Consider the following 15,151-nt stretch of genomic DNA (forward strand, 5'->3'; position numbering starts at 1 on the left):
CAATGGCCACAAAATTTTATAACAGTAGAAATTTCTAAATGCAAATTATAAAATACATTGCCCATAAATATGCTTTGAAATTTGTGTCCAAATAGTTCAACAGATGGAGAAAAATTTAAAATTATCCCAAGGCATAGGCTAGACCCATAAATTACCTTTCTCTTTCCTCTTTTTGTACAGAAAATATGAGGAAATCTTATCTCTGAGAGTATCTTTGGGATACATGGGGAAAATTATCTAATTAACAGATAAAATATGACTAATACAGAATAATTAATTATAGCTGATGCAAAAGGAAATTTATTTATAGGAATATTTTTAGCCTGAAATGTAGTTACTTAGTTAAAAAAAATAGTTACATGGTAGAAAAACACATGAAAATAAAAACATACCAGTTTGTTTCCTTATTTCTGTATCAGATTTTGTTCAGAATATAGAGCTTCTTAATTTATTATTCTGAAAAATATTTGCTTGTTCAAAGGTATTCCACAACATTATTTTAAGCATTCTCATTCGAAATGCACCTCTCAGTGGAACAGTCCAGTGTGATAGTATAAAGAAATGCTTTGTCTACACATGATTGAGAAATTTAAACATTAAAACTAAATATACAAATTGTGGTTTTACATGTGCGCTTTTAAACCAGAGCTGAAAGTAGGTCTTTTATATCTACTTAATGTCCATTCATATGAGTAACTTAAACTATAGTAATTTATTTTCCTTTTAGAAAGCACATACAGAGATGAATATATTTAGTCCCTTCCAATAATTAGAATACATAGTTAAAAATACTAGTATAATGCTCTATTTCATTGAAATTTGTCTTCAAAATTTTGTACTGTGAAACTTATGCCTTTTAAAATATATTTTTTATTGATTTTTTACAGAGAGGAAGGGAGAGGGATAGAGAGCCAAGAACATTGATCAATGAGAGAGAAACATCGACCAGACACCCCCCACTGGGGATGTGCCTGCAACCAATGTACATGCCCTTGACCGGAATCGAACCTGGGGACCTTTCAGTCCACAGACCGACGCTCTATCCAATTGAGCCAAACCGGTTTCGGCTAACTTATGCCTTTTAGTAAGCAAACAATATGAACTCCGAACTTTTAAATTTCAATATAGAGTAGATGTATTTTTAATATTGGAGATTATTATTTTATCAAAGTAATATTAGGATAAAATAATTCAGGCTATAAAATATTATGATAAAGTTAATCTTAATAATAAAAACATTTATTTGAAGAAAAAACTAATGTTTCCCTCCCCCCCCCCCAAAAAAAAAAACCACATCAGATAGACATCATCATCATAGCATTCACAATATTTCAGTTTTTCATTATAGTTTCATAGTTTGGAAACTTGAGAAGTTAAGTAACTGGCCCATGCCTAGAGTGCCAGCATTGGGATCTGAGTCTAAGTCATTGATGAAAAACCAAAGATATGTCTACAGTGTCAGCTACTGTCTAATCTTATTTTTTTATTTTTTAAATAATATATTTTTATTGATTTCAGAGGAGAATGAGGGAGAGAGAGATAGAAACATCAAGATTGACTGCCTCTTGCATGCTCCGCACTGGGATTTGAGCCTGCAATCCAGGTATGTGCCCTGACTGGGAATGGAACCGTGACCTCTTGGTTCATAGGTTGATGATGCTCAACCACTGAGCCACTGAGCCATGCTGGCTGGTCTGTTCTTATTATGAATATTTGCAATGCATACGTACCACGAGGTTTCCAATGACCATGACCAACATGAAAACAATAAGGCACATGGTTTGGCCAGCGACCTCCATGCAGTCCCACATGGTCTCTATCCACTCTCCACACAGCACGCGGAACACAATCAGGAAGGAGTGGAAGAAGTCGTGCATGTGCCAGCGCGGAAGTTTACAGTTGCTGGAGATCTTGCAGACACATTCTTTGTAGCTTTTGCCAAAGAGCTGCATGCCGACCACCGCAAAGATGAAGACGATGATGGCCAACACCAAGGTGAGGTTTCCCAGGGCCCCCACTGAATTGCCGATGATCTTAATTAGCATGTTCAGGGTGGGCCAGGATTTTGCCAACTTGAAAACTCGAAGCTGCAATCAAGTGAAAAGCTACTCTTAGCAGTAATCACAATGTAATTGTTGAAATTAGTTAAACATCATTTAATTAGTGTACTATATTATAGACCAGCTCTGTGGGATACAAGTTTGGATATAAAAATCTCAAGATATACAAAACAAACTCAAATCCAGAAAAGAGTGTAATAATATTGGAATTGCAAATCAAATCATGATATAATTTAAATGCAAAAGTAAAAAAATATATATATGTGTATATATATATATATAATATTTCAGATGTGATAAATAAAACATTTCTGATTTATCAACAGATACTATGAAAACATTAATATTTTTATTAAAGACATAATTTAGCAAACTAATATCATCCTCATACTATATTTTTGAGAGTAAAAAATACGGATCTTAATGCACATTTGTAAAATAAACTACTTTGATAAAAAATACTTATAGAAAGCTCTCTTTGCACTTGAAAAAATACACATTTTACTTAATTTTTAACAAAATTTTACATATTTTTCAAAAGATTTTTAGCTGACCTCAAAAAGTTTGCTTTACTATCGTTTAAAGTGCTGATGCTATCAAATATTTTCCTACATGTACCTTTAATGTAGCTCCCACTAATATAAGGTTGATAAAAAGCTAAGATTAATTGGGACCTAAAGTTTCTATTTGCATTTTTTATAGACTTTAAAGCAAAAAGAAGTTAAGAAATTTAAAACATAATTTTAGAAGCACATGTGTTGTTAGATGTGCCCTACATAGTTAATCATTATGAAATGTTTCAACCATTTTTATCATTCTGAGAAAACAGTCACACTTAATTTTAAAGAGAACATTTATATATTTCCATAGACTGCCACACATATTGGGATAAATTTAAAATTCAAAGTAAATATTTTAGAAATACATTTGGATTCACTTTCAGAATAAATGTTCTGTTAATGAAAAAGAAAGTATAAACAGTCTGTGTGCAGATACCAGTCTGAATGATCTCAGTACAGACAATCCCTCCACACTGGACAGGCCAAGCTCCATCAAACTGAGACTGACAATAATGCCGTCGAAGATATTCCATCCCTCTTGGAAATAATAGTAGGGATCCATGGCAATGAGCTTGAGAACCATTTCTGCTGTGAAGATCCCAGTGAAGACCTACAGTAAAGAAATGTGACAACTTGATACAAGCTTAGTATTTTAAGTAGATTTGTTTTATTTAACCAATCTGATAGATTTTCAGGGAAATGCTGATTTTAAAACATTTCATCATTCACATTTTAAATTTGATACTAAATAACAGCTATGGAATTGTTGCTATTTTTGGTATGCTATGCTTCTATAATCATATATATATATATGATTTGAATATATATTTAGTATTTGTACATTAGGAAAAAAATCTATATGTTATTGGAGGTTACACAAAAAATATTTTAAATTTAGTAAAAAACATAATTTGTTCATGATTTTTGTTTTTTTAAATAAATGTCTTATTTCTATGACTTTATCAAATTTCCTGAAAACTTCCTGAAAGAGTGTGCCACAAATGTTTTATAATAATGATCTCTGGGTGCATGCCTCAGAATTGAGGTTAATAATTAATAGAACAAGGAACTGCAGATTTCATTAAAGCAGTAGGAACATATCCTCAGTGTGCATATATCCATAATTAAGATTAATAAATTATCTGAGTGGTTACATGAAAGTCTATTTGACAATAGAAAGAAAAACAATAAACCAAACTCAAAATTTAACTCTTAACTCAAAACCATAGGTAAAGAGGCCCAAGGACACAAAGAGCTATGAAATTACTCTTGCAAAATAAAAAATCTTTTAAGGCAATTCTCTTAAATAACTATAAGTAAAAGCTGTATTTTAGGACTTTGAAGTAAAACTTACTATTTACCAAGGTAAATTAGCCTTTACATTGGAGAAACTCTGTCAAAATAATATTACCAAGATTATTTCCTAAAACATCATATTAATTAAAAATATTTATCTACTCTTACTAATATATAAGTGGAGCTAATATCTCATCTTCCCAGTCACAGTAAGACTTAAAAAAAGTACCCATCTGGAAAAAAAAATCTCCATTTCATCATTTATTCACTCAAATGTACTTCAGGCGAGCTTGATACATGAAAATCCACACATATTGTGCAGTGTACATTGAAATATGATTATTTTTTCATTTTATGGAATGACTCACCATGGTTATTTTCGCCCTGTTGAATCTAAAATAAGTTCTGATTTATACATATAGCATTTCTTATGTAAAGCTTCAGAAGCAGCTACTATTTGAAATAGGCAGCTTAATAATAGAAATATATTGAACTACCCGGGAAAGAGTAAGAAGCTATCTAGGTAAGTGAACTACAAATATCTCTTTCTATAGAAAATCTTAAGGTGATCTTTTTAGTTCTTCTGAAGAAACTAGAAGATATCATGCATTATAAAAACCTATATCTTAAACTTACATTCTTTCATCTAAAATTTAATCTCAACGTGACACTTCTCTTTAATAGTAACATTTTAATTATAATTTGAAATTTAAAATCACATTGTTTATAGCTCTAAATGTTTTCAGTTTAGGCTCTAAAAGCCAATAGGATTGTTTTTGGTACATTTTAGTCTAGGTTTAGCACTGTCAGTGAATACTAATTTTTAGAAAGTCTTCCTCATTCTAGCTGAGTTCAACCAAGGACACTGATTATGATGCCCATGTTTACATAATTTTAAAACTCCCTCAAAAAATGCTAACAAAAGAAAGAACTGGTAATCTCTGGATATGTACAAGGCTATGGCTATACACACACACACACACACACACACACACACACACACACACACACTAGATAGAGGCCTGATGCACAAAATTCATACAAGACCCTTGGCCCAGCCCCCACCCACTGCCACCACAGCCAGGGCCCTCTGCTGCCTGTACCATGGCCACCACCCACTGCGGCTTTAAATATTTGTTGTAATTGTTTTTTTGTTTGTTTTAGAAGTTGAAATATATTTTAAAAATGGTGAAAAATTTTGACATTTGTGATTTTTATTTCCCTCATCTGTCAGATGATATTTATTGAGACGATTGATCAGATCTGTGTCTAAAATTCTCAGACTTCTATCATATTGTATAACTTTGCAACTTTTATTCAGAAGTTGGTATACATATGAATATTGTTATACTAGAGGCCCAGTGCATGAAATTCATGCATTGGGGGGTGGTTTCCCTCAGCCCAGCCTGTACCCTCTCTAATCTGGGACCCCTTGGACATCCCTCTCACAATCCTGGACCACTGGCTCCTAACCACTCACCTCCTGCCTGGTTGCCCCTAACTGCCTCCTACCCCCACTGGCCTGATTGCCCTTTACTGCCTCTGCATGCTGGCCTGATCACCCCTAACTGTTTCACCCCACCCCCGCCAGCCTGGTCACCCTTTACTGCGCCCCCTGCCAGCTTGGTCGCCCCCAACTGGCTCCCTCTGCTGGCCTAGTTGACCCTAACTGCCCCCCCCACCTCCCGCTGGTCTGGTCACCCCAAACTTGCCCCTCCTGCTAGCCTAATCACCCCTCACTGCCCCCCCCCACCAGCCTAATTGCCCCCAACTGCCCCCCTGCAGGCCTGGTCACCCCCTACTGCCCCTCCCTGCTGGGTGGTGGTCACCCCTCACATCCCCCCTGCCAGCCTCGCACCCCACACAGCCTACTGCTCAGTCGTTTGGTCTTCCCTCACTAACGCCACTGTGGACCAGGTTGCCCCACACAGCCTGCTTGTTCAGTCATTTGATTGTCCTTCACTAACTTCCCTGCCTGCCTGGTCACCCCATGCAGCCTGCTTGTTCAGTCATTTGGTCGTTCCTCACTAACCCCCCTGCTGGCCTGGTCCTAGGCAGCCATCTTGTGAGGGTGTGACAATCAATTTGAATATTACCTCTTTATTATATAAGATTATATAGGATAAGAGCCCTACTACAAGTTGGAGATGACAAGGGATTATTTTATTATATTATACCATACCAGGAAAGGAGTTAGTTAGCAAAATAACACTCCATGCAAGAGGCATCCCAGGTGAATTCTAAGATTTGGCTTGCAAGTATTTTATCTTTCAATAAATAGGAGTCATTATTTTTCCTTTAAAGCACATGTGTCAAACACAAGGCCCGCGGGCCAAATCCAGCCCACCAGGCCTTGCAATGTGGCCCGCACCGCGCTGTCATCACTGCACTCCGCTGTCAGTTTATGACATTGTCAGTTTATGACTGTTCAGTAAACCATTCGTCCCGCGATTTAGGCTGGATTTTAGATTTTGGCCCCTTCTCTGATTGAGTTCGACACCCCTACAGTTTAAAGTGTTATATTCCTGTCGTAAAATTTTAAATTTCCATTCTATAACATATCATTTAACTAAAATAATTTAGTTAATTGCATTTCTTTAGGATTTTATATTTTCAAACAACCTGTAAGATCCTTAGAGCAGGTACCATTATCTGAGTTCCCTTCCAGGTTTAGGAGATTAAGGATATATCATGGAACCTTAATCACTGGTTACAATGAGAGTTATAGTAATAAAAGTAACCACAACTCTTTAGGAACTACAAATCTTTGTCTATATTCCCTGGAAAAATAGTTACAAGTTAGTGGAAATGTTTGTATGAGGCAGAGGTTGTCTAACCTACTATGATTGATATAAGGATTTCTTGGAGTAATGATCAAAACACAATAAAAACCAAAACCAAAATAGAGCATCTTAGAGAAACTCAATAGCAATTTGAAGTCTCTTGATACTCGAATTTAATCAGCCCAACCAGCAGAGGAGTGATATAATTTTTATATGCCCCAGAAATAGGATGAAAAAGGAACATATTGATCTAAGTAAAGACTAAAAGTTGTGCAATTTTTTTTATGGGACATTCTTATATTAACCAATTCAACTCAAACCTCTATGCTGTTATGCTGTGTGTAGTCATTTGAAATTCTAAATTTATTTTAATGAGCAAACTTTAAACCCCACAAAATATGAAATGGAACTATCCAAGGTATATAATGTGGTCAAAAGCCAGCTAAGTACCAATGATGTAAGGAATATTTTATTTACTTACATATTAAATATATATTTATATTATATATGTGTGAAATACATAGTAGTTTTTTATATATAAACATTTAGTATAAATGTTTATATAATAAAATAAGATATATGAGGAATTATACTGTGAAATCTTTTTTAATATTATATGTTATTAATAATAATAAGGAACTATCAACCAGTAGAAACAGTCAGTTTACACATTCTCTTATTCTTAGGGTTAGAAATAATTAATTCAAGTCTGTTTCCTGTCATCCACACTCTGCATCTTGATGAGCCGTGTTTCCCCATCACTAACATCTATTTATCAATAGTTTTACCAGTTATCAGTCTTCTACCTCATTTCCCTGCCTCATTATCTTCATTGTTACTCCTAAAGTTATAGAATTTTAGAACTAAGTGGGGCATGAACAGTTATCTAGTCAAAACATTGTACTCATGAGAAAAATAGGCAAAAATCTAAGCAACTTTTTTCAGGATCTCCCAGATATTTAGCATGACCACTTGGACTTGGAGTCAGCTTTGGTGCTTGTCTAGTGCTTTTCCATTTGATAATACTGTAATGCGGTCTCTCTTATCATGTGCTTCCATATTAATTGCTTCAACATTGGAATTTTATAAAATCTCAACTTCCTGCCTCACTCTGACAAATTTCTTCCTTTATTTGTTCAACTTCCATAACATCCCAATATCCTGGGAAAAATACAAGAGCTAATTTCCATCAGTATTTCAAAGAAAGGCTAATAGCAGATGTTAGAGGAAGGAAATTGTTTATTGAGCACATGCTCGATGCCAGGCACAGTGCTAAATGTTTTCACATTACCTCACTTAACCTTCACAACAGCACTGGTAGATGGGTATTATATCCGTTTCAATAATAGAAAACAAAGACTCAGATGTTTTATCATACGTGTCCAGACACTACATTATTAGTAAGCACTGGCAATGAGGTCAAACCCAGTTCCACCAGACTGTAAAGCCCACATTATTCCACAAAAACTTGCTACCTGAATCAGCCCTTTTGCATAGGAAACAATGAGTTGGCTATTTTTGAGCAACAATCATGTAAACACTGTTGGAGATACAAAAGAAAAATGGAGCATGACTTTAGCCATTGAACTAATTTATAGTAGATTTAAAAATCACGAATTATGATACAACAAGAAATTGTATATTTAACCATGTTTTATTTGCAAATGCATTTGGAGTTAAGAAACGGTATCTAATTGGACTGAGTATCATTAGAGGAGAAAAGACTAGAAATGAACATTTAAAAATATGCAAAATTAGGATGAAGTAATTTGAATCAGAATACTCTAAATATGAATGTAGACAACAAGGAGATATTTTCCTATATGTCACTATATAAAAATGTGTATGGTGTTTGTGTGGTACAGTGGTAAGGCTGGTTATACTGATGGGACTGATGGTGATTGATCATGAAACAATGCCCAGCAAGATGGTATAGGAAGGATGAGCTCAGATGGGATTGGGGGAGTCTTAAAAAACAGAAAAGAGTGTTGGCCCACAAATATAGACAATAGACACTTTAGCAAGGTAATAGCACTTGTGTACAGAGTACTAAGAATGTTATTTTAATAATAGTTGTAGGATTAAAAAAGACATACCTTAAGTGAAGAAGTAATGGGTCTTAATTTCAATTTGTACACAAGAAATAGGGGAGAGGAAGTTAGAATGGCTATAAGATCCCTATCTTTGAAGCTGGCCACTACTAGAGGTAACACAAAAGTGAAATGATATTTGTTAGGACTCTCAATAAACTGAGAGAAATATTATTTTTCAGCTGTCATTTATTATATTTAAAGTTGTCTTTGACCAATGGTCTGTAGCAGTTGGAAATATAGCACTTACTTGAACACAGCTAATATCACAAGAGTAAATAATTACTAGGTTTATTAAGTACATAGAAATGTTGAGTGAAAGTCATAGCTGTAATAAGCATAAACAAAGAAGTAGAGTTGGACTGATTACAAAAAATCAAAGAACAATCAGGGGGGAAAAAATCAATATTAAAGGTGCCAAAGATGAAGAATTGCTCAAGAACCTGATGGGTGTGGGTCTATTGAAACAAATAAAGCAGTGAAACTGAAATCCCTTTGGGGGATAGACGGAAATGCAGTTTTATGCAACTGTTTGCCCAGTATTTTCTACCTTTTGTTAGGGATTGCTCCTCCACGTGTATGATTATGTTAGTCTGCCATGTTTACATGTGGACTCCACCCTCTGCCAGACTGATTAAACCAGAAGTGAGCATCTAACCCACACAATGCCAAAGACTTCCCCTGTTATGAGAGTACATGAACTGGAACTGAAAAAGAGAGCCCTTCCTTTTTCAGTGCAGAGGTTACAAGAGGTAAAACCATTGATCTATGGATAAGCATGTTTCCTGACGAAGATGAAGGCACAGTGGTCCTTTGGGCTACATCAAAGCCCTGGTTAAAGCAATTTCTTGGAGCTCAACTACAAAATTACCGTTTATGTGGTTTGGTAGCCTATCTTGCCTTTTCATTCCACAAGTCATCCTCTCCCCTCTTTAAGCTAGTTTGAGGTTTTTGTTTTTTTCCTCTTTTGTGCCAAAAGGAATATTTTGATTAATAAACTAAATAAATGCTTTTCTTGTTCATTCATTCCAATTTCTTTGTATAATTAAGGAGGAAACGTACATGTCAACACACACATTCACAGATGCCTGGTCTAGTAATTTGAACCAAAACTATGGCTAAGTTACAAATGCATTTCACCAACTATTTCTTCTCTGTGTGATTACTACTGAAACATTTTATTAGATCAGCAATTTTCAACTGGAGTGCTGCAAGAGGCACACTGGTGTGTGGCAAGAATTTTCTAAACATGCAACACCTGACTACTTAGTCAGGGTACTACCTCTTTTTCCTTAGATTGCCAAATTAAAAAAATGTCAAGAGCCAACACAACAATAGCCATCGGTGTGAATGAATCAAAATTAAACTTTTTTTTTTTCCAGATTGTCAAAACAATTTTTTTGGTGTGTCACAAGATTTTTGCAATTAGTTTGTGTGCCATGAGATGAAAAAGGTTGAAAATTGCTGTTTTAGGTAATTCAATTTGAAATAACTATGCCCTCTGTTGTACAAAAACTAAATTGTGTGTTCCTTTCACTGGATATGATTTTTTAAGAGTCTGTGTGTGCTAAAATTCATGATTATGGAGCTAGATTTAGATATGATGGTTTTGCTAGACCGATATTTCCAGCAAGAATGACAGTGAGCCGAAACTGGTTTGGCTCAGTGGTAGAGCGTCGGTCTGCAAACTGAAGGGTCCCAGATTCGATTCCGGTCAAGGGCATGTACATTGGTTGTGGGCACATCCCCGGTAGGGGGTGTGCAAGAGGCAGCTGGTTGATGTTTCTCTCTCATCGACGTTTCTAACTCTCTCTCCCTCTCCTTCCTCTCTGTAAAAAAATCAATAAAATATATTTTATAAAAAAAAAAAAAAGAATGACGGTGAAAATTTTAACAAGTTTACAACTGGTGAGACCATTATCCATCAGACTGATATTGATCCAAACAATCAACATTCAAAATAGTTGAATTTTAGACCTTATTGAGATTCTCTATAATATTTCTTTAGATATTTTTTCCCTGTGGGGGAAAACAAGACTATATTTTTTGTTTCAATGTAGCACAGATGGGTTTCTTTTTTCGTCTATATCCCCCATTTTTGCCCAAGGACTTAAGTAAACTTCAAATAAACTTACCAGGTTTCCTACAGTCAACACAGTACTGAATTGGTCAGTCATTGGGTAGTGCTCCATGGCCATAAAGAGGGTGTTTAAGACAATGCAAATAGTGATGGCAAGATCAACAAATGGGTCCATCACAATTAAATTCACAAGATGCTTCACTTTTAACCATGCATCACAGCAGTCCCAGATCAAGAACACATTGGCAAATCTGTACCAGCAGGGTGGACATTTCTGCCTAGATTCTTCAAGTTCTAGAAGAAGAATAAAGAAGAGTTAGTAAAAAACATTGAAAATGAATTTTTGCTCTAGATTATACATTATTTTTGTAAAATTGACATTTCTACTTGTGGAATAAAAGTTGATAAAACAGCTTAATAAACTTGAAAAGACAATCCCATTAAATATTTTCATAAAATGTTCATTAAAAATGTCATGAATAGACTTTATTTCTCCTTTAAATACAAAAAATAAACACTTTGAATTTATTATTTTGATTCAAACTAACTTCATTACCTAATAACTTAGATAATGGTTAATTAAATTGCTATATTATTTCATCAAAACAAGATTTTATATCAGCTTTATAGGAATATTAAGTGTATCAAATAATTATTGTTTAATTTGAAAGTACCTTTTTGAAAACACTGTTTTTTAAAGATGTGATCTTTATCAATACATGTGACTTATTCTTTCCTCTGATTGTTTCCACAACACCACTGATCTTACCAACAATGATAATACAGTATATAATATATATATATATATATATATATATATATTCAATATATCAAAAGAACAGGATACAAATGTAACTGATGATTTCTAAAGAACATATGATGATTTCTAAAGAACATATGTTAGGTATGACTTATTAATATACATTGCCGTACTAATTAAATATCCTTCTAAACTTCAAGAAGTGATGACTTATTTAATGAATGAATAAGGGACTAATAATTATGACCCATTCCCATGTGCCAAAATTAGTAAGCATTGTGCCAGCTCTCTTTTGAGGAGATGCAATGGTTTCTGTGAATGTGGAAGATGGGGGAGAGATTTTTTAGGGTCCTTGTTGAAGGTGGAGCTCATGTTTTGATTTGTCCAACTCACGCATGTGCTTCTCTGAACTCTATTCCCACCTCCTTGCCTGGAAAACAGGTTAGAGATTGAAAGAGATGTTTCTTTGTGCTTCTTTATACCAACACTTAAAAAAGGAAGTGTTCGCTCTAATTGTTTAAGGATAATGTAATATAAGGGTAAGTAATCACTGATATACTATCAAGTGGGGAAGTGTCACTCTGCAGAGATAAGGACCGAAATAAAAAGGAAATAAGAACAATATTAGTTTTTATAACCAGTGGGAACATAATATGTCCCATATATCATCTATATAGGTCTAGTATATAGTTCTGATCCTGGGCAATTAACCATGATAATATAAAGAGAAGACTTAGGTTCCACAAAGCATCTGATCATAGAAAGCTGCCCAATCCATGGCTGCTCCTTACCCTCCATTGTGTTGGTCAGGATGCTGGCTATGCTCATGGCTCTCTGCCTTCCAGAGGAATCTTCTAGCATTTCCATCGAAATCTGGTACGAACTTAGCCTTCTCTTTCTGACCTCTGTCTCAGTGGCGGTGCCCTGCGAACCAAATACTGATGGCTCAAACCACCCTTTTCAATGACTAATACAACACCACATAGCATTTTTTGGAAAACCATGCTACATGCAATTTTTCCAAGTCACAATTTTCAAGCAATAAAATACTGACTTTGTTCTTAAGTTATAAACAGGTTTGTTTTTTTTTAAATGATCATAGGTGATAGCCTTTACCAAGAATTCACCAGTTAGAATGCAATTATATAGAGAAATTATATTGCAGAACCTGCTGGATTTTTCAGGGAAATTTTTATAAGCATGCTAATGTCATATATTGTTTCATCTTGTTCACATTCAAATTTTCTGGTTATTTCAATAACTTGTAATCAGATCAATCTTCCCCCCAAATAAATAATATGATTATATAGTCCCATGGGTACGTTGTTTTACTGGAGGCTATATTGACAATATTGACATATATGGGCCAATTTTTTTCATGCACAAACACAGATGTACAATGAAATGTGTGTGCTTTCCTGAGATTTTCTTAATTATTTCTATAAGCCATTTTATAAGAAATAACATTTTAGAGCCATTTTAATAGATATCAAAATATTTTAAGTCACTGTAATATTGACAGTTGTATAAAAACTGCCTATTACCTATTTGCTCACTATAATATTTCATTTTAAGTATATGAAATTTCCAGAATATGAAAAATTATACAATTCTGGGTGATCATATATCTATAATGGTTTGGTTGTTAAAGTGCTCATTATTTTGTGTTGGTAGGTCTACTGAATTTGCAGGTATTATTTCATCCCAGATTCAAAAAACTGGGCTTTTTTAACCTGAAGCATTTGAAAGCTAATGGTCCCATACAATTCAATTGATTCTAAAAAGGTCATTGTTTTGCATTCAATGAATAATACATAATCTTTAAGCACTGCTTCCAAAATGACAGTCCTTAAAAAAAATAATTTATTATTTCATTATTAGGCCTTCATTATTTCAAATTGGTATATACTGTCAGTAGGAGCTAACTTATCATCTATTATCACCTCTGGCAGTTGTCCAGTAGGTGAGGTTAAAGCTGATGGTCCACCCACCAAGGAAACCACACCATTGCAATCCACAGTGCTGTGCATCTTCCCATTTGCTGGAAGCCCTGGCACCATCCTGGATGACATACTGGCCTGACTAACGTTACTGTTGCGTCGCTCTCCGTGTCTGTGGGGCACAAACAGTGAGTCTCTCCTGCTCTCGCTGTCTTCAAATGTGCTGTGCTCATCATCAGCAAAGTCATTTTCAGAACCGACATCCTTGGCCCGACCTCTGAAGCTGAAAATGCTTGTTTTGCTGTTGCGTCGTGGGGAAAACAGGGAGCCACGGATACTTAGCAGAGACTGAGGAAAGCAAGGAAGAAAGGAGTGGGGGGCACACACACACAATTATTTAATGAAAATCCCAATATTGCAGCATCTATTTTCTTTTGGGTCTAGAAGAGTCTTGCTCCTAAACACAGGTAACCAAATTAATAGAAAACACATATGTTTTGCCAAAACTGGTTTGGCTCAGTGGATAGAGTGTTGGCCTGCAGACTGAAAGGTTCCAGGTTCAATTCCAGTCAAGGGCATGTACCTTGGTTGCGAGCACATCCCCAGTAGGGATGTACAAGAGGCAGCTGATCGATGATTCTCTCTCATCGATGTTTCTAACTCTCCATCCCTCTCTGTTCCTCTCTGTAAAAAATCAATAAAATATATTTTTTTAAAAAGAAAACACATGTTTTGATATTTTTATTATAGATCACAATGCAAATTTAAACATATAGTATTCATTTTTTTTACTAGAAATATTGATTTGCAATTTATTAAGTCCATGACCATTTCATTTAATCTTCATCTAGCACTGTGAGGTGTATTTTTTAATCACAATGTTATAGGGCTGGAGCATCATGCTGAAGATGACAAGTGAGTTTTTTGTTTTTTGTTTTTTGTTTTGGTGGGAGTGGTAGTTAAACAAGTAATAGGTTGCTTTCTCTGCCAAATACTATAATCTGAAAGGACATACAATTTGGGAAATAAGTTATGGCTCAAGTGAGACTGTTGGCTCAGATTTCAAATATTTGTAGGAAATATTTTACTTCTGGATAATGGTTTAAAAACAAAACTATTTTCTTTTCCTTCACACCTTTTGGATTCTGACAGGAAATTATTCTTTTTCTGGACCTGTTTGTCTCTATCCACCTGGAAGTAAAAGTCATGAAGATAATCTATGATGCTGTCTGCCAAATTTGCTAGCAGTTTCCCAAATGGCTAATCGTGATTCATGTTATTTGAGAAAATATATATCAGAGTAATGACAACAGAGAGTATTTCTAAACTGCTTTATAAATTATTTTCTTACTTAACATTTAACGCTAAGTGCTTTAAAAGGCAAGATATATATACTTGACTTTGCTAAAGAGGGTGATATAAAACACAGCTTATCTTTCTGATCTCATTTTAATTTTATTAAAAGGAACTGGATGATTCAAAACGATTTTGCATTACACGTGTTCACAAATAAATCAAGTTAATAGTTTCTGGTACAGGAAAATGAGGATTTAGCATGATGTCTCTTATTTCACTGTTTGGA

At 34.8% G+C, this 15,151-nt stretch overlaps 1 protein-coding gene across 3 annotated transcripts in view; it reads right to left on the reverse strand.

The window, feature by feature from the left end:
- Positions 1–15,151, reverse strand: part of SCN3A (sodium voltage-gated channel alpha subunit 3) — a 117,902-nt gene that overhangs the window by 36,363 nt on the left and 66,388 nt on the right. The window contains exons 13-17 of one of the 3 annotated variants that reach the window (XM_084891578.1): positions 13,621–13,917; positions 12,421–12,553; positions 10,925–11,163; positions 3,057–3,230; positions 1,731–2,087 (exon numbers count right to left, since the gene is read on the reverse strand). In XM_084891578.1, coding sequence (XP_084747704.1) covers positions 1,731–2,087; positions 3,057–3,230; positions 10,925–11,163; positions 12,421–12,553; positions 13,621–13,917 — 1,200 coding nt within the window. Of the gene's footprint in view, positions 1–1,730; positions 2,088–3,056; positions 3,231–10,924; positions 11,164–12,420; positions 12,568–13,538; positions 13,918–15,151 lie in introns of all 3 variants that reach the window. The other 2 variants (XM_084891577.1, XM_084891579.1) reach the window with 2 other exon arrangements.

This window comes from Pipistrellus hanaki, assembly GCF_964339955.1.
Source record: "Pipistrellus hanaki genome assembly, chromosome: 8".
In the NCBI taxonomy this organism is placed as follows: Eukaryota; Metazoa; Chordata; class Mammalia; order Chiroptera; family Vespertilionidae; genus Pipistrellus; species Pipistrellus hanaki.